Source organism: Symphodus melops (assembly GCF_947650265.1).
Source record: "Symphodus melops genome assembly, chromosome: 5".
Taxonomy (NCBI): domain Eukaryota; kingdom Metazoa; phylum Chordata; class Actinopteri; order Labriformes; family Labridae; genus Symphodus; species Symphodus melops.
Genome location: NC_136695.1, coordinates 3,214,852 through 3,235,037, shown reverse-complemented (window position 1 = coordinate 3,235,037; position 20,186 = coordinate 3,214,852). Strand labels below are relative to the sequence as shown.

General features: G+C 45.9%; 1 protein-coding gene across 4 annotated transcripts in view; it reads right to left on the bottom strand.

Annotated features, from left to right (window-relative positions):
- LOC306823715 (glutamate receptor ionotropic, kainate 2) overlaps positions 1-20,186 on the bottom strand; it is a 231,826-nt gene that overhangs the window by 43,147 nt on the left and 168,493 nt on the right. For 3 of the 4 annotated variants that reach the window (XM_079343481.1, XM_079343483.1, XM_079343482.1), the window contains 4 exons: positions 18,138-18,344; positions 15,467-15,690; positions 8,424-8,542; positions 2,694-2,911 (listed from right to left, as the gene is read on the bottom strand). In XM_079343481.1, coding sequence (XP_079199607.1) covers positions 2,694-2,911; positions 8,424-8,542; positions 15,467-15,690; positions 18,138-18,344 — 768 coding nt within the window. The remainder of the gene's footprint in view (positions 1-2,693; positions 2,912-8,423; positions 8,543-15,466; positions 15,691-18,137; positions 18,345-20,186) is intronic. The other variant, XM_079343484.1, reaches the window with a different exon arrangement.

The following is a 20,186-nucleotide window of genomic DNA, read 5'->3' as shown; positions in this document are numbered from 1 at the left end:
AGCATTTACTTGTATCATTGAGTGATGACTTCATAAAAACATCAAACTCCCTTTGGGTTTGTTGTTCTCAGCTCTGTGCTCACACTGAGATTTCAGATTTCAGATTTCTTTTTTACGTTAAACCCTCATTAGCTCTGCCAGGTGGAGGCGGAGGAGACACAGCCTCGCCTCCTGAAGGCAAAATGACAGACTTTACAAACCAGAGAAAAGAAAACACCTAAAATAAATAGGGTCAGAATCATCTTTGTGCCACTTGAATAGTGCGCTGCAGTCTGTCTGACAATGAGAGAAAGTGGTGGGAGAGGTAGTTAGTTTTTAATCTGAGACTGGTGCTAAATTAGAGCATCTACAAGATCCAAAGTCTAATTTGACACCTTTAAAGGAAGAATATCGCCCTTGAGCGCCAGCATGAAACCAAAACAAACGGCTGTTAGGCCACGCCTCCTCCACACTGAGGCTTCAGCTCTCCTGCAGCGACACACCTCTGACCCCTCTTTATCGCAAGCAGCGGACACAACTGTCCTTGGATCGTGGTCTACATTGTTGTCAATCAATCAATCTGTATTTATATAGCGTCAATTCATAACAGGCGTTATCTCGAGACACTTTACAAAAAGCAGGTAAAGGACCTTACTGTTTGTCTGTTAACATTAACAAAAGAGCAGGTAACAAGACCATGCTCATCATTATGTTTACAAAAGCAGGTAAAGGACCTTACTGATGGCTATATTACAAGAGCCCAGCTTAATCCGTCATAGTGTGGCAAGAAAAAAACTTCCTTTTAACAGGCAGAAATCTTCAGCAGACCCGGATCATGACGGAACAGCCATCTGCTAAACTGTGCTGGGCTTGAAAATGGGATGGGGGAGATGGGACAAGATTGTGTTCGAGGGCTAATGCTAGCGCTCTTTGATTAGCCTCAGACTGATGATCTAAAACTGCTTAAATGACCTTTAAATAAAACAGCTTTTAGCTCAGAGCCAGCGTCGACACAGGATTGACTGCAGTATTTACAGCATGTGTAACATGTCGCACATTCCTGAACAAGTTCAATGGTGTGAAAACTTGAGACATCCTCAGAGCTGACCCTCGATGCAAAAAGATCTGTCACCAGCACTGATGTATTCCTCCCTGCGTGATACAAAACAAACCAACAACGCAGAATGAATGTGAACAAACTGAGTCAACCTGAGGCTGTAAACTACGGCTGCTGAGGGAGCGCAGGTACGATGATTAACAAGCAAATATGTTGCTACTTACACCAACTGTTGTTTTCATTAACTTGTGAAGTGATATGATAAAGAGGCTGTTCAACTATCACGAGGGATCTCTAATGAATTGGTGTGAATATGTTTCAGCGTTGCGAACACATCAGAGCTTATTGCACAGATGGAAGAAAACAAAGGTGTGAAAGAAAAATCTCAAATAGCTCAGACTAATTGCAAAGCAAAAAAAAAAAAAAAAAAAGTGTTGGACAGCAAAGAGACGAGCAGCAGCTTACTGCAGGGAAGTGTCACACTGTACTCGACCATCCTCCGAGCAGAGGAATAAATGTCACTGCTTCACAGTTCTGAGCTGAAGGAGAAGTCACAGAACGATTTCAATATGGTCACACTGACTCCTCATTGTGGCGTCCTGAGCCTGAACAGGTCCAAAGACTTGAAGGTAAGGACTGCCTGAAGGTTTGTCTGTGTGAGCTGGGACTAAATGTAGCTTTCAGCTCTTCCTGTCCCTGATGACAATAAGTGACCACAGCATACAGATACATGCTTGTTTCGACTGTGTGAAGTATAAAACAGAATATTCTTTAAGCTAACTGTCGACTTGCTAAGAAGGCAAATTAGCTGACAGCCTTCTTCTCACGAGGTTGTTGTTTATTCTTGGTTCCTCAGTTATTCACAGCTTTGTTGGGGAATTCACATCAATTCCTAATGAAAGCACTCAGATGTTTTACCGTATGATGTAAACGGTACGTGGACTTGGGTGTTGGACGAATGACTGATTGGCCAACACATCAGGGGGTCACGTTTATAACGCAGTGTGTAGAATCCATACTCACAGTGTACACACGTTGAACAAGTCAAGATGGTGAGCGCCAAAAATATATTCTGATTTATAAAACCTTTATCTGTGTGCATGTTGATCTGCTTTAAGTCCCACCGTACACACGCTCACATTCAACCATAAACTGTCAATGCACAACTGCAAAAAGTGCATGGTCAAGGTTAACCTTTATGGGGGAGTAGTGACCTTTACGTTTAACACGTGAAAACCAAAATCTATGCAGCTCATCACTTAGTGCATGTGGAAGTTTTTGCCAAATTTGAACCAATCCTCTCCAAGCATTCTTGAGATATTAGAGTCTTAAAATGGGACGGACAGATGGACTGACAACCAAAAGAAAACATCCAGCCTCAGGCCACAGCAGTCCCAGAGTTATTTAAATGAGTTTCTAGTTAATAGTTCACAATATTAACATTCATGCAGCTTTGTAATGAATAAATATCTATCCAAATAAAAGCCAAGTATTTGTTTTAGAACAGGTACATGACTGCGTGACACAGAGCGATTTAACCCCTCGAACAGAACGCTGCTGGTTCATTGTTTGCTTTATTCGGATCCCCATTAGCTGCCCATTTAATGGCAGCGAGTCTTCCTGAGGTCATCTTTAATGGTATCATGCTGTAACCAACCTTGAAGAAGGTCATGGTGGAGCCATCCTCCACCACCCCGTACTCTATCTTGGTCTGCTTGGCCAGGTCATCTGCGGAGTCGATGGGCGACTCCATCCTCTCCACGGTGAGGAAGGCGGCCAGGTTTGCCGTGTAGGAGGAGATGATGATGAGCGTGAAAAACCACCAGATTCCTCCTACAATTCTGGTGGAGAGGGCTTTCGGCATGAGCTCAGAGCCTGGACGAGAGGAGCAGAGGAGGCGGGTGAGACCTGGGACAACAAGAGGCTGGAGAGGGGGCAGCACCCAGACCAGGCCAGGCCAGGCTTCTGTGTCTGCTGCCTGGATCACACACTCACACGCAGACACACCGAGTGGGCAGAGTGGGCCGCCTCAGAGTTGAACCTGCTGATTAGTATTTAGTCTATCACTGGAGATTACTCACACTTCCTGCTTTCTCTGGACTGTCTGACTGCCTACTCTACTTCTAATATTGCCAAGATAATTGTCCTTGTAGATTAAAAAAAAAAAAAAAAGTGTCCGCCAACGAACTTCATTTCATTCTCATGGTATTTAAAGGTTTTCTGGGAGCCTGCTTTTAATGACTACTTTGTGAAGCTAACTCAAAACATTTGTCGTTTTCATGCCCAGTTGTGAATTGGTTGCCTCCAAGTTTGAGCAACAAAAGCTTGAAGCTTTTATATGAAGAACACTGGTAAAAACTTTTTCCATCTACTAACATGGTGAGAAAGATGTTTTTAGTTTCTAAAGAAATGTTTATAATGTATACCAACTTTCTTTGTTTAAACCATAAAGCCCTGAAAGTCACATAATCATAACTGGACATGTTTAAATTGGTCACAACTTTGACTTCTGCACATTCAGATCTCTTCAGATACCCATTGAGTACATGAGGCTGCTTTTATGTTCACATTCAGACCAAAGCAGGATCTCTCTCTAACCCAGCCAAGTAGCATTGCTGGTTTTAACAACCTGTTTATGGTGTACTGGGTTCGCTCGAGGCTGGAGTCATGGATTGTGCTTTGTGCCTTTAAAAATGGTTGACACTTGGTTTCATGTAAGAAGTGTTTCAACGAGACAGACTACATTTCTGTAAGGCGACCCTGTAGGAATATTCTGAATGTCGTGATGAAGCTAAATCATATAACCCAAATGTTGAACACTGATTTATTCATAATTCCACAGAGAAACTATTTCTTACAATCATTTTTCTAGAAACAATCTTTCTGCTCTCTACCATCTGATTTAGAGGAACGTATTAAACCTTTTTTTATTATTGTTAGCGAGACGCTGAAAGGGAGTATATCTGACTTCATTTTCAACTCATACAAGGAAACATGATATTACCTTGTCCTGCTGTATGTTCAGCAGTAATTAATCACCCCAAGCAAGTGACACATGTCATTTCATTAGTACTACCTGTTCCATGACAGAATACTCTGGTACAGCAGGGTTTTCTCAAAGGAGATTTGAGTGTGAATGATGGCGTCCTGTGTTTCAGAGCCTTCAGCTCTCTGGTCACTCACAGATCCAACCTGTCGGGCCCATTTACAGTTGGTCAACAGCGTGAAATTGCACGTCAGGATCCTTTAAAAATTAATTGATTTTGTGCAGAAATGTTGAAGCAGTACATGCTGCTCCGACGCCAACGCTGAAATATTTAGTTTGGCAATGAATCGCTTCCTTTAGCCTTGTTGTAACATTTCATTTCTTACAAGAGAGGGCTTTAAATCTTCGCCTAATCTGATTTCTATCTATGCAAAATGGTTTCATGTATGCAGAAGTGGAATATAAAGCAGCAGACATTAGTGCGTGGGTTCAGTGTGGGTGAGGGAGGAAGGTTTATTGTCAGGGCTGTGGAAGGCGGGCTCGGGTTATATCACTACCATTCTCCTCAAGCGGCTTAAGCAATTGAAAGAGGGGATTTTGCACATTCAGTCGGAGGGGAAGCTGATAAAGAGTCAGAGCGATCGGAGGTTAAGAACTCTGTGCTGCACTCTCTTTGTGACAGACTCAATCTGCACTCTCACTTTTCATCAAACTTTGTTCCCTCCCACAGTCCCCTGAGTGAGCTGTCTGTTAGAGGGAGCACGCAGGGAGAGCCACGCCGGCCGGCCGGCGAGGGAGCGGGGACGGGCTGGAGGGGACACGTGTCCAGAGGTCGCTCTTGAGATTGTTGGGGCCCTTGGTGAAAATGTACTGACCAGCGTTCATCAACATTATGGTAGCCACGGTTTTCCTACTGACACTTTAAAATGTGCCCATTTTACGCCAACGTTTGTCACCCCTCAGCTGCTTGGGGCCCCCACTGATCAGGGGCCCCAAGCAGCTGCCTGTTGACAAACATGTTTCACCCAGAAGGAGGTGAGGAGATTGTTGAATGCATCATAATATTGACGTTCTGGGATTATAAAAACACGTGTGTAGAGCGACCATGGTGCTTCTTCTCTCTTTAAATGTTCTTCATTAAACTTTCATTTTCATCCAGCGCTGAACTTCCACAACATGTTGAAGATAAACAGACAGCAGCTGTCGAGCCCGACGCTTTAACTCACTGTGTAAAGTAGAAGTTTAAACACAGGGGTTCCTTTGTATTAAGGGGACCTCGTATTACAAAGGTTTCTTTTCTTTCTTTGTACTTTATAAGAGAAAATGTCAAAAATGACTTTTATTAACAATCAATAATGTTATTGGTTTCATTCATTGTCTTTGTTTGTGTTGTAGTTGTCTCCTTGGCAGAGACACTTTTGGGCCCCTTCTTACTTGCAGAAGTTACAGTCGTACTTTCTGCTGACTCATGCCGACGTGTTTCAGATGCCGAGCTTGTTTGTTCCGTCTGAAGCTGAGTCGTGTTCAGACGGGTCGCCGTGGTCGCCGTGGTCATTTCAGTAAAATGAATGTTTCCATTGTAAGAGCAGGGAGCGGGACAGCAGCTTTCCTTTCTGATCACTTATACTGGCAGCTTTTTAAATGAAGGATCGTCATAGAAAACAGACAGTGATTTAACTGACAAGATCCTAAAGACATTAAAATGGAACAGAAACAAATAATGTTAAAGTTGAGTTTTTCCCCCTGACCCATCGAGGTTCAGACCTCTGCTCTGTTTGACTCTATTCTTTCTCTTCCTTACAGTCGTGTTTAGTTTGGATGTAAAGACTCATCTTATCAAAGCAATGACTCTTTAAACACACCATCTGTTTTAGCAGAAGCGACCCACTTTGCCCATTCATCCAATCACAACCAAGCACAAAAATCAAGGTAGCAGGCATGAACACAAATACATCATCATCATCAGTGTAATGAGCAGAGGAGTCTGCTTGTTCTGGGTGGGACCCAGGAACGTTTTACCAGCTCGATCTTCTGATCCTGTTCCACCTCCGACACCAGAACCAAGAACAACAAAAACAACCAAAAGGACCCAAACAGAGCCTGGTTGGGGCTGACTGTCATGTACCCAAGGTAACGTCATGACCAAACAGCACGTCCCACAGTTTCCTGGGGGGCGGGGCCAGCTGGCGGGCAGGGGAGCCTCTCTACAGAGCGGAGCAGCACGGTGCCATGCAGACACTGTGCCTTCACCCAGTCCAGTCTTCCCACAGCTCTCCGGCCTCCAGCCACATCTTCTCAACTGCTCAGATCTACGCGTCTCTTTCAATCTGCTCGTCTCGATTTCGCTTCGGGGAGCTCAAATAATTCAGATAAATCTCCTCGTCTGTTTCACTGTGTCACTAAAGTGATCGTTTCTCACGGTGAGGTTTTGTCGATGTGAGATATTTGCATGATTCCATAAAATACAATTTAGTGAAACCTTTGAAGTGTATTTGGGGGAATTAGAGAGCATGCGGTCAAAGTTTGCATGCAACCAGCCAACATGGGGGAAGTTATAAGCTACTACGCCGTCTAGAAGATCAAGCTAACGTAAAGGGTCATTTCATCACTTTCTCAACTTCCTCTTGTGCAATCCAACTCTGCAGACAGTTGGACTTTATTCTTTCTGTCTTTGACATTTGAACCTCTTTCATAAAGACAATCTCGTGCTTATTGTTTGTTTTTGCACTAAATCACAGCAATGTCTCTGATCGCTGCCTCGTTTCATCCACAACTTACAAACAAAGACTTTAATATTTCAGCAAGACGACAAAAACTCTATTATTATTATTAATATTACTATTAACTTTATTATGGAGACAGGACAGTGGGTCCAATCAGCAGCCAGGGAGAGAGAGAGAGAGAGAGAGAGAGAGAGAGAGAGAGAGAGAGAGAGAGAGAGAGAGAGGAGAGAGAGAGAGAGAGTGAGAGAGAGAGAGAGAGAGAGAGAGAGAGAGGGAGAGAGAGAGAGAGAGAGGGGAGAGAGAGAGAGAGGGAGAGAGAGTGGGGAGAGAGAGAGGAGAGAGAGAGAGAGAGGGGAGAGAGAGAGAGAGGGAGAGAGAGTGGGGAGAGAGAGGGGAGAGAGAGAGAGAGAGGGGAGAGAGAGAGAGAGGGAGAGAGAGTGGGGAGAGAGAGAGGAGAGAGAGAGAGAGAGGGAGAGAGAGTGGGGAGTGGCCACAGGTGGGATTTGAATCCGGGCTGCATGCACCACTAGGCCATAATTCAGTACAATCTTTTCACACTTTATTGTCTATTTTATTATCTCAGATTTGTCATTATTTAAAGAAAAGATGCAACTAAAAAAAAAAAAAGACATCAAGCATCATTTTAAGGATAGACTGATGTGTTTAATGACGTTAGATCAGCTTTTTCTTTATTGCTCGATGTCTCTTTGGTAAAAAAAAAAACAAAAAAACCCCACAAAACGTGTAAGATAATATCTGTTGTGAAAACTGAAAGAATTCTGATTGATTCTTTTTTACATTTAGTTGTGTTTAAATTTCACATCAAGGTGTTCACTTGATCTGAATGTTGAGTAATTGAAACAAATCTAATCTATAATCGTGAAAGAGACGAGAATAGTGACTGCAGATGTAAATTAGCCTCAGGCTAACTCTGGTGCAATGCATCAAATGGTTACATTTACGTTTTTTAATTGCACACGGTCCCTCACAAATACAGAAATAATAATCCTGCACGTAAGAATCCAAACCATCTGCACGGACAGATACAACCAGAAGTATGAGAGTCTTTAAAAATGATGAACTGGCCCTTTAAATCAGCTCAAACGATCTCATTGATTCTGTGCTCAGCTAATAAGATGCAAGACCATTTGTAGACGGACATGCTTTCCAGGTCCTTAAACCATCACTCCCAAGTGCTGGTTGAGTTTTAATGAGAGAAGTCATTTAAGGATGCAGCATATCTCTCGTGGTCACATGCATGCTGAAGGATCACACAGACTTATTTCAACCTCGTCTTTAGGGGCTTTCTCTCCACTCGTTGAGAAGATATGGCACTGGTAGGAAGCTGCTACGTTCTCACTCTCACCCACTCGCACCCATTTGATCCGTCTCAGGTGTTCTGGGTGGGTGTGCTTACCTGTTCAGACGGCTGTGAAGAAGTGGGGGGGGGGGAGGGGGGGGGGGGGGGGCATGCAGGAGCAACATCCTCATTCATCAATCACATCAGTCAAATCTCCGCTCAGTCCCTCCTGCTGGACTCTACCAGTCAAGCATCCGGCATCATGCACAGAGGCCCCCATGCACGCTCACGGGCCTGGTCAAAGAGCAACGTTGACCCCCAGCAAAAAGTGGGACTTGTGCCTTTAAAGAGGGGGGGGGGGCAGGCAGAGGCGTCTACCTTGCTGCATGAGAGCTCCAACTCCGAACCAGAAACTATTTAGCAGGGTGAAATTGTTTTCCACTACATCCGAGTCAGGGTTGCAAGGGTGGGGGTTATACCACTCGTAGGGACTAAACCTGTGACAGTTAACAGAGAACACACACACACACACACACACACACATATATGTTTACTGCAGAGGCATAAAGACACAAGAGAAGACAATCAAACAGACCAAGAGTGGCCGTCCTACCTGGGGAGACGGGGGAGAGAAAGCAAAGGTTAGTAAGTGAAACAGATGAAGCCTACTTCTACATGTGCACACGCCTCCTCCTGTTATTCACTTAGTATATTAAGAGTTTATTCACCAGCACTTAGCAGCTCGTTTTCCTCCAACATCAAGCTCAGGGTGGGAAGTTCAACTGTTTTCATGTGCTGCATTTTACTCACTCAGATATTTGTTCAACAAACCGACAAGAGGAGAGATGATGGAAATCAGGAGAGACTGCACGCCACGTTTTAAAGTGAAGCTAATTTATTTTCTGTGTTCTTGTAAACCTGAAACTCTAAAGCTGCGTTTCCACCAAGCGGTCCGGCTCGGTTCGTCTCAGTACAGAACACATTGTGTGGCGTTTCCATCGACTAAAGTCGGGAAAGATCCCCGAATTACCGACCTGCACCGTCCTACTTTTTGTTCCCCTTCTGTTGAGGTGGCGAGTATAAAAGGTGGAGCTAAACTCTGCAGTCCGTTGATTGGTGCGGTTAAAAGACAAACACGACCTCGCCGTGTTCAAACAGGCGATTGTTTATTGGTCGGTATTTCTCCTCGCTGCACACGCTTCTCTGAAACAAAGCTGGTTTTGCAGCCCACCATGAGGACTTCAACCTCTGTACATCGAGCCTGCACCCTAACCACTTGTCCACCAGCACCGCAGCGTTGCAGCTTCTCACTGTCAGCATGATGTCAGAGAAAAACGGCGGCCGGTTGTTGATTTAGATTTCTTCCTTTAGCTGAAGCCCTAAAAATGAGAAAAAAAAAAGGAAAGCTTGTCCTTCCCGTCTCTGTGTGTTTTTAGGTTTAAATAACAGCCAATACTGGGGAAGTGGGCTTGAATTAACACCACTCATATTCCCAAAGTGGCTCCTTGTGTAGGAGTGCTCATATCAAAGGCAATTCCCTCAGTAATTTAATCGATGGGGTCCAAAAATAACTCCATTGTCAGCCGAGAAAAGAACTAATAATCCTTATAATCTTGGAGGAGCATTAATATTCAGCAGATCAAACGGTTCATTCCCATCATGCCCACGCCGGCCGCCGCGCTCCCCCTCACTCGGCGCACTCGTCAAGCAGGGAGACTTCTCATTTATTCATATTAAATAAAAGTGACATCACATTAGTAAAGGTTGATTGGTCTACAATTAAGCATCCTGACCTGATTCGGTTTGTGCAGGAGAACAGGAGGAACCGAGACCCCAACTCCACTCAGGCTGTTTCACACACGCCACGCTTTGACTAATCAAATTGCAGAGCGTACTGCGGACTTGTGTGAGCGAGTGGTCTTTTCGCCGCGCAGCGAGTCAGAGGCGATAACCTCGGGAGGATGTACGGTGGAGCGTGGAGGATAATGCAGAGCGCTGCGTGTCGAGGCTTTGATCCGACGTCCTCGAGGGGGGAGAAGACGACGGGACCGCTCTGAATGCTGCGACGCACGACTCTGTATGAAGATGTATGGCTGCATCGATGAAATGACAGCATCATAACTGCGCCCTGTCATTGACTAATGGGCTTTGCCATTATAATGTGGTTAGCACTCGCGTTCCTTTTCAACCCCTACAACATATTGTGCAGCGCAGCTCAAGGACCCCTGAATGTCCCCTTTATTCGTGCAGCGAGAGAATCCTTGGCCTTAAATCAATCCGTCTGCTCACTCAATTTGTCCCAGATTTGCTTGCTTGTCAATTTGCAATGCCAAATTGAGTTCAGCTGAACTGCGACCTTGGAGCCGCGTATGTGACGATGTGACCCAATCCCTTGTGCAGAGGTCTCAGAGTGTATTTCCTCCAATCATGTTGAGAAAAGCCAATTACAGCTCACCATGAACATGGATGAGTGAAGTTGTCAGTGGCGTGCTGGGTGATGGGAGTGGCTGTTTGGACCTGCTGTTTGGGTCAGAGAATGCTAAACCAATGCCGTTTACAGGAGACAACGCAGCTTAGCCGCTCGGCACGTTGGCTGCCATTTTGATCCAATTACACTGCCCGAACATTATCTCAGGTCATCTGAGCTGCACAGGGAGGAACTTGGAGCAAGGTCAGTGCTGAGATAAGAGGGAACGGGGGGAGGCAACGATGTGAGCCTTTTATCTGTTTCGAGGGGGGGCGGGGGGGGGGGGGGGGGGGGGGGGGGGGGGTCAGTGCAGGATAGAGCGATGGACCAACAGAACCAGAACAGTGGAGCTGCTCCGTCACAGGGCGAGCGACGCTACATGTCAACACGTATCCTGCTCAACCTGTCGAAGGTATAATATAGAGCTGTGAATGACCTCTGAACTATTCAAGGACAAAGACAGACTGTCTTTAAGTTCTGATCTCCATAGTATGAAGTCAGTGCTTCATGTGTTCAGCATCAATGTTTGAACAAAGTTTGTGTCTGGCAGATCAACTCAGACTCTTTTAACAACATGATGAAGGCTTGTCTTTAATATGAGCACGCACTCAACCAAAGGCTCAAACACCGAGGACGATGGATTCAAACTCTGAGAGCACAGTCACACTGGCCATCCGGACCGTACTGGGCTTTAGTTGTTCTTGATATGTTATTTAATGCTTTGACCTTGGGTGACCTGAAAGGCACCATCAAACAGATAATAATTATTGTTATTGAAGAATGCTTGGGCACGGTACGGATTGGCAGTGTGAGCGCACCTTTAGGACGCCTGATGTCAGGAATGATCGTTCTGATTGATCCCGTCACGAAGCTCCACCTCTTGCTTCTCTTAAATAGTCTGAAGTGGTTCAGTGTATTCAACTGAAGTTCAACTACGACTAACAGGGTGATAATGAGCAGGCTTCTTCTTCATGTGTCAGGGAAAATAAACAGTTACAGTCAGTGGATATACAACAGCAGGTAGCAGTACATGATGTGGTTTCAGCTTTGCATCCATGTGGAACTGTGAAAGACTTCAACATGGCAGAGATAAGCTGCTCTATCTTCTCTGTGAGTGTTCAGTTTCTGTCCGTCTCCCACACATCCAAACAGTCAGTCTCACAGTACAGCACAAACACAAGCACACATAGATCAAATGTGTAATGTGTACACACACAGATATCAACACTTTATCAATGCACAGTGGAACTGAACCCTGCTATAAAGTCACTCCTAAAATGTGTCTCACAAATGTTTCTGAAATGAGAGAAATGTGGGAGGTCTAGTATCAAGGAGAGCTCACTGGAGCTGCTGTTCTACCACTTCCTTATTGTTTACAGCGGCGAATCGAGTCCGTGAGGGATCGAGGCAAAAACACTATCGGGGGGAATTCAACCAACGTTCATCAGCATCATGTCCACCAGAGTCCTGACAGATCCTCCTTCTGCAGTTTGGACTTTCATGGACACACTTTGGTTTTTCCCAACAACAAGGCATGCAACGCTTCACAGAGTGAGTGCTGTCAGACGGGGCCACGCTGAGGGAGGTTTCCTACTGTCGTTGCAAAATTTGCACATATTTTGGTTTAGGTTTGTCAGCCCTCAAGGGCCCCCTAGTGGTCTGCTAACATGCTGCACTTCTGCTGGTTAATGGTGAGTATGTTTGTGTTGGATCTAAAACACATATTATAAACACCAACAGTCCCAAAATAATCCAAACAAACTGATCAAACCAGAGGCAGACCATCCACTCCAATTTCTCCAAGGTCACGTTTGTTTGACCTTAATGAAAACAATCACTTTTGTTTGATCAGTAAGATGTGTTTCAGTTCTGTAAAGTTGTCAGAAACCAAAACACACATAATATATATCAAAAGACACCAATCAAGTCATTCCTCTTTTGACCATGAAGACGCCGTCCTATAGCCCTCACCTAACCTCATATTAAAGAGTATGGATATGACTCAGATACTGTCTGTGCTCTGGATTCATTCAATCTGTGTTTCTGCATGTTTTACAGAAGGTTATAAATACGGACTAAACTGGCGCCCGGTTTAAAGACAAACCAGCAAAACTGACAGCAAAAAGACTTTGGAGAATGGCGGACGTTTTTCTGAGGTAAGCTTGTTCAAGCTGCTCAGGAACTATAAACATACATGATGCTGCCCTGCCCGGCACACGGACAGGGAACTACAAGTCAACACCTCGGCTCGGAGATGGGAAGGAAAGCGCCCTCTAGTGGATGTTTGACACCAAGGACCGGATAGAGACGGTTACATCGTTCAAAATGGAGCTTCATATTTTCTTAGGTGAACAATAAAATAGCTTTAAGTCGGGAACCGAGTGTCAGCTTGTCTGTGCAAGACGGCGCCTCTAGTGGATGCACTGTTTTGACGTCTATCCAAAAGGTGCTCACACGTTTTCACACGTAAGGGAAGCATGAATTATGTTCTGAATGTGCTGTTCAGGAACTCAGCCGGTCAGATTTCCTCCGACAGTTTGACCAATTTAAAAACTATCTACCGACATAGAAAGCCTCTAAACGTAGCTGAGACACAGGGGGGTATTTGCCAGATAACAGAATCCATACACTCATTTACTCCTGGTCGTATCGAGGCGAGTAGATGGTATTTATTAAAGGTTAACAGATGTGTAAACAGGAAGTATTTCTCTCTATAGGCCGGTTGTGAGCAAAGACTGAGGATCGCTCTCTGAGAAGAACGTCTGGCTAACACATGAGCGACACAAACTCCATCACATCGACCTTCTGCTGGGCTTTAGCGACGCGATCTCACAGAGGAAGATCCTGAGAGGAACATGTCTACGACCACATGTGATCAAGGCGATACGGTTACAGTGTTTGACGTGTACGCGGATCATAAGCACGTTTTTAAAGAGGAACCTGTCGTCTGTCTTTTTGGGGTTTTCTCATTTCATGAAAGTTTGTGAGACTCTGTGTGTTTCAGATCTACAGCAGAGACATGCAGCTGTAGCCCATCATGCATCTGTGTATACAGGAGAAAAGGAGGAATAAAGTGAGGGGGGAAAATTTGAACACTTACCCAAACACTTACTTATTGTGATATTTAAAACAGATAGGTGCATATTCTGAGCCAACTTAGATGACAGTTGCCGCTTTTTAACTCTCATGTGGTGATCATATCGCCAGTAACATCGAAGCACGAGCGTTAACGGTAAGACTGTCGGGTCACGGCTGCAAGACGGCCGAAGACTCCCCCCGACAGTTTTACTGGTAACATACCTTTCTTCCTCTTTTTGTTTTCCTTCACCGTGCTTCAAACCGCAGCGACAAAGAACCACACGCAACCGAGCAGCTTTCAGACAAGACTCGCCTGATGTCAACCGCTACGATAGAGTCAAAGCTGAGAGTGGATGAGCAAAGACTGCTTTCATCTGCTGTCAATTCAACCACGACCAATCTATACAAGGATCTGTTGAACGTCCAGCCTGAACTTGGTGCTTTAAGTGCTTCTGCAGAAGACGTGTCTCTACCTGTTGACTCCGCCTACACGGCCCCTGATCACCTGCTGGTTGGTTCAGTTGTCTGTCATGGGAAGGTTACCCAGGATGTCTCCAAAGTGCATTAATGTCTTTGTCAAGCTGAGAGAGAGAGAGAGAGAGAGAGAGAGAGAGAGAGAGAGTGGAGCCGGATTCTAACCCGGGCCGCCCACTTGGACGACGGCAGCCTGCGTTCACGGGGCGCACACACAAACCTCTGCTCCAGCAGCATCCATTGATTTTAACAGAGCAAAGACGCTGAATGCTTTCGGTCCTCACTTCAACATAACGTAACTTAAACGTGTGATTTCAGATTTCATTTTTAAATCTCCCTCAAACTTCTGCAGAGAGACTTTCACCGTCTCATCAGCGATGCATGTCTGCAGCACTGTTAGCAACAAGCCTCTGCAGAGCTCCCTCACTGGGTTCACTCTCTGCGAAACAAGTGAGCGGCCATTTGAACCTGGGGCGGCAGTGATTAACTGCAGTGTAAGACCTGAACGCGCAGGTCACAGCCCCGTTTATTAGAGAACTGTAGTGCACAAGGGAAGGAAGTCCAAGGCAGCTACAGAGAATCAGCCTTAATGAGGAAGGAAACGGCCAAAGGTTCTTTATGTTTTTACATCCAGGGACAGCAAAGACGTCCGGGCTGAAGGATTTAGTTTCATCATTACAGAGTCTGAGCTCTCGTGGACACCAGAGACACCAACGACTCAGAGTCCATGTGACATCCTGAGGACTACGCTCACATTCGCCTCTGCTTTCCCTACAACACATCTCATCTGTGAGCTGACGGCTCATAAAAATCTAATAAGGCAGACGTTGGACTTGTAAGTTGCTTTTTTTGCTTTTCAAAAAACAGGGAGACGATAAAAAAAAAAAAAAAAAAAAAAAAAGCAGGCGTTTATCTCTGAGTCAGAGTTTTGTTGTTTGAAGCAAGGTGAAGGAAGCAAGAGCGAAGAAAAGACAGCATGAACTCGGAGACACTGGGGACAGTGAGGGAGAGGTAGGGAGAGGAGGGCGGCAGTGTTCACATCGAGCTCCACGCATCCCACACACACACACACACACACACACAGCTGCATGAGTGTACAATCTCTCTCTCTCTCTCACACACACACACACACACACACACACACACACACACAACCCTCAAACGGCTGATAGGCCTAAAACTGCTCTAAGGGCTGACTTCCTGTTTGTGGATGTGAGTGTGCTGAGTTATTCCTTCACGTTGAGTCATGACCATTGATTAGCTTTCAGTGCATGGAGTCAGTGTGGTCAGGACACACTTCCTGTAATTAGATGGGATTAGCCTGTGGTTAGTTAGCTAGGCGAGGCTGAGCGATGTGTCTGACCGTGTGTGAAGCAGTGACCACCTGGAAGCGACATGTTACCTGGCTATGACAAACAGCACACAACTGACACCCAAGTAAGCCAGCAGAATATACATCCAGATATCGGGCGAGAGGGGGTTGAGGAAGGAGAAGACCCCAGGGTTGGTCCCGTTGGGCTTGCGGTACAGTATACTTATACCCAGCGTCATGAAGGGCTTGGAGAAGTCGATAACCTTCTCGCGCACGTACGTGATGGCGAGGGGAGCCACTGCCAGATCAGCTCTCTGTCAACAGCAAAACATAAAGAAGGAAAGAGAGATAGGCCGTAAGTCACGGGCACAGGAAGCATTTAGAGGCAATCAAATTAAGAAAACAGGCTCTTTACACGCGACGGAGTCTGTCCCCAGGCACTTAGCGAGGAATTTAAAGCCCTCTTTTTTCTCTCCAGACATCGACAATACGCCCAACGCTAAACTCTGAAGCCTAAATCATAGCTCTGACTGATTCTCTCTGCATTTAGCTGCAGCTTCAGCTGCTGTGTAAGATGACGCTGTTTACCAAGATGCATCACTTGGTCCATCTGAGGGTCACACTCACAGTCCGGCTTCGGTGATCCTGTATTGGACTGTCCTGCCCTCGTCCCAGTTTTTAAGCATCGGGTGACGGTTGATTGGGGGGGGGGGGGGGGGGGGGGGGGGGGGGGGTTAGCGTCCTTAGCAAGACCACCAATCACAATGTTCATAGGCTTAAAGATGACTGGCATGCAGCTTTATGTTTAACAGCTTTTTCTTTCTTTGAACCTGATGTTTATTGTTACAGTCAGTGTCACATGGTGTTGTGATATATATACACTATACGTATATCTCCTGTTTAAGAAGCTGATGTGAACTGAGTCATGTGTTTGTTGATTCTTAGTGAATAAAAGCATCAAAAGTTACATTGGATAAAAAACACGACGTTAACATTTAACATGTTTTTGTCACGTCCTCGGATTAAGCCCCTCCCCCCCAGTGTTTCCCGCTCTGCTGATCACCTGATGTGTCTCACCCCCTCTCAGTATAGAGTCTCAGTGTTCCCCTCACTCTGTGTCATCTTGTTCTTTGTATCAGCGCTCCAGCTTTCTTTAGTCCAGCCTTTCTGATCTGATCCTGTTGAGTCTCCTGACCTTCGTTTGGATTTAGATCCGTTACTTCGATAGTTTGGATTTTGTGATTTAAACGGACTTTGAAAACGGCCTTCTGTCTCAGAGACGTGCTTTTGGGTGTTCTGTGTTCAGTCGTGACACTTTTCTTCTTCCTATCTTTAATTTTTATTGCTCGCTACTCTCGGGTGTCAGGGATGACTGGCGCTCCTAATGCGTAGGCCACGGGCGGACCCTGGGCCTTTAGTCCCCTCAAAGGGAAAACTTTATCTGTGTGTGTGTGTTGTTTTAGGTCACTGGAAACGATTTGAGAAATTCTGTTTCCAGTGGAAACTGAGTTGTGGGCTTGTACGTCACACTTTGCATCCCACCATCTTTAACACAACCTGTTCGGCTTTGAAGGTCTGTGAAGGTGATGCATTCGGCCCAAACCTGGAGCGACTTTTATAAACAGTGTTTTTGACTCTATATGGGTAAAGACTGAATATATGTTTTGATGCAATGCACGTGCTTCAGAGATATAGAGGAAGGACGTATAGCGCCTGCACAGGAAAGTCACGTTAGCATATCTGGGTTTGAAAAGTGTGTTGTGCTGTTGACAGTTAATAAATCTCCGGCTGCAGAGCGACTATAAATGCAAAACATTCACAGCAAGGTCAAGTGCTTCATTTCTCAAAGATATATCCTTTTTGTCTCATGAAGGTTGCCATACATCACTCAAGGAGAAATTGACTGAGCTCGCTGCTCACAGGTGTGAAACGGGAGAAATTGGTGCTGATATGACTTCTTCATCGCAGTCCTGCAATCAGGATGTGTCGACTGCTGCGTCGGAGCAGAGCCGAGATAACTTTGGGAGATTTCTCCGACTGGATGTTTTCTGACTTGCTCAGTTTAATTCAACGTTTCAACCCTCAAACTGAACCTCATCCTGTGTGAGTGCGCATTCCCCCGGCCTTGTGAGGGGCCTGTCTGCTGCAATCACCATCTGTCTCAGTGCAGCCAGGAAGTGGGACAAGCCCGCGCTGAACATGGCGTCGCAGGGGGGGACGGGACCCTTCACCCATGAAAAGACCAGACGATCTGTCACAACAGCCAATCACAGCTCTGATCCAGAGAGGAGCCCGGTCTGCAGGAGAGCTGACCCCTCCATGGGTCGGGGTCAGATATGGACCGTTGACCAGGCGGTCCTCCTGCCCGTGCGGTTTGTCTCTGTGCGTCTTTGTCGGGTGTAACGATCTGCGCTGTGAGCAGATTGTGTGTGTGTGTTTTTAATAAGCTCTTTGGGGGAAACTCGTCACAGCAGAATCTCTGCTATCCTCACATGACTGTGCTTTGAAAAAGCGCTCGATGCTACCTCCTCTTCTATGTTTGTAATGATAAAGAAGCGTCGTCCGTTTGAACGTGAGGAACAAAAAGGTCAGGATCCTTTCTGTCGTGTTGTCAGACACTTCAAAATATCAGTCAGTGATTAGAAGATGACCTTTTCGAGGACACAGTTTTTAGCCATCGCAGCCTGATTCACTGCTGCAGAACGAAGCTATCACGGTCCTGCTGCGGCTGAAATCTCAATGGTGACGTTTGGAGACTCACGTGTTCCATCAGCTCCTTCACCATGCCGTTCCACTGGCCCGTGTTCTCGTCCTGAGCGCCGTACCTCCCGTCCTCCACCAGGCGGAGCTCGTAGGTGAAGCCCAGGATGTTGGACAGCTCCCTCAGCAGGTCTATGCAGTAGCCCTCGAAGCGGTCGTTCCCATACAGCGGCTTGTCAGACTTCTTGAACATCACGTAAGGTTCCTCCTGTCAGGGGGAAAAAAGAGGAGGAGGGATGAGTCCCTGCAGTCCTTCACATCTTTTACCTGCTGATAAGGCGCTGTATCTGAGAGCCTGTCTGATGTGAGAGATAGCCCTAACGCACGCCGGCTCTGCACTCCGTGTGTGTGTGTGTGTGTGTGTGTGTTTGCCAGAAGTGCCAGTCCTGTGATGTGGGCGAGGGTGGGTGCAAAGTGAGGCATGACCATAATAAGAGATAATCCCCCTGTATCAATGACTCTGTGCTCCTCTCAGGCTTAGCGGGCTGGCTTTGGGCCGGGGCCCAGCTTTCGGGACACCGCATGCTTTGTCAATAAGATAAGAGGTGCTGATAGACGGACACAAAGAGAGAGAGAGAGAGAGAGAGAGCGAGCGAGCGAGAGTCGGCACAGCAGCTCTGTTCACACAAACAGCTGGGGAGATTACTAATGTCTTCTTTTATGCTGCTTCTTTCCTCCCTCAACATGTCCTCCACCTCCTCGCTTCACTCCCTGCTTCCTCCTCCGCCTCCTCGCTTCCTCCCCTCTACACCTCGGCTCCACGCACCATCTGTCTCTGTTAGCCTTAGACGCTCACGCTCGCCCAGCGTCCCTCGTCTCTGCGGCTCCCTCGCCTCTCTCTCAGACAAATAAATCCTGGAATATATCCTGTCAGACAGGTGTTGTTTATAGTATAACTGTGCAATGACTGAAAAAAAAAGAATCATTAAAGATTGCTAACAGCTTTGACACATTCCACTGGCTGGAGTTTCAGCAGCATGCAGGCAGTAAGATGTGTGCACTTAGGGGGGGGGGGGAACAAACAGTTTGTTCTTTTCTCCGGTCGTGTGAGCCAAACAAACCGGCTGCTTTCACAGTTTATCATAAATATGTCGTATACATGTTGAGGACGCCGCCGTCGCTGCGGCTCTGTGAGGACGCCACGTTCCATCCTGTGCTGAAGAAACATCGACAACACATTTATTTATTTCGATAAAAAGCTCAATATGAAATCTTTATTTGTCTCCATTCTGATCTGACCGAGGTGATCGTCGGCCGCCGGTCCTCGTTGGACCGATGGAGAGTGGGCGTCGCCCTCGTTTTTGTCCAGCTTCCTGTCTGCCTTGTTCCTTGTTGACATGTTGAATTATCATCGATGCGTTTGGTGAGAGGAATCTGTTTTATTTTTCTCCAGCTCAGGTTCATTAAAGCTGCTGGAGTCTCCAATGTTTAACCAGTTAGTGCGCTTTCTTCCTTACATCTTCTTCTCTTCTTTTTCCCCTCAAAGACCGAGGGATGACCATGTTTCACTTTTATCAGACCGTATTCTTGATTCGTAGGCTGCCTATAATACGAGCGGTTATTTCCTCTCACGCACGTGCAGAGCGTGGCGGTTGGCCGGCGGCTGTAGTCTTTGGCTTACGTAGCTGCTAGCTTCCTTTGCCGTCTGCTTGATAAGGATAAACTTTATTGATCCCCCAGTGGGGGACATTAGGATGTTACAGCAGCTCCAAAAAAACAAACAATAAAACAGGTCAAATAAACAGCATCAATAGCAAAAAAGTTAAAAGAAAAGTTGGTGTGTCAGTGTTCCTTATCGGAGGGATTTTTACTACAATACAACAACAACAACAAAAAAAAGATCTGAAAAAAAAGCCCTTTGTCATCAAATATGAAATGGGAAAACTTTTGTTACAGCTGAAAATAAAAAGTCTAAAAAGTGAAATCTGTGTTTTTAACAATGACACGATATTTACACGTGTGATTGAACTTCTGTCCCATGTTTGAATGCAGTTTCTTCAGCGGTACGTGTTAGTACAAACTGATGATGTCATATTACACGGGGGGGCGT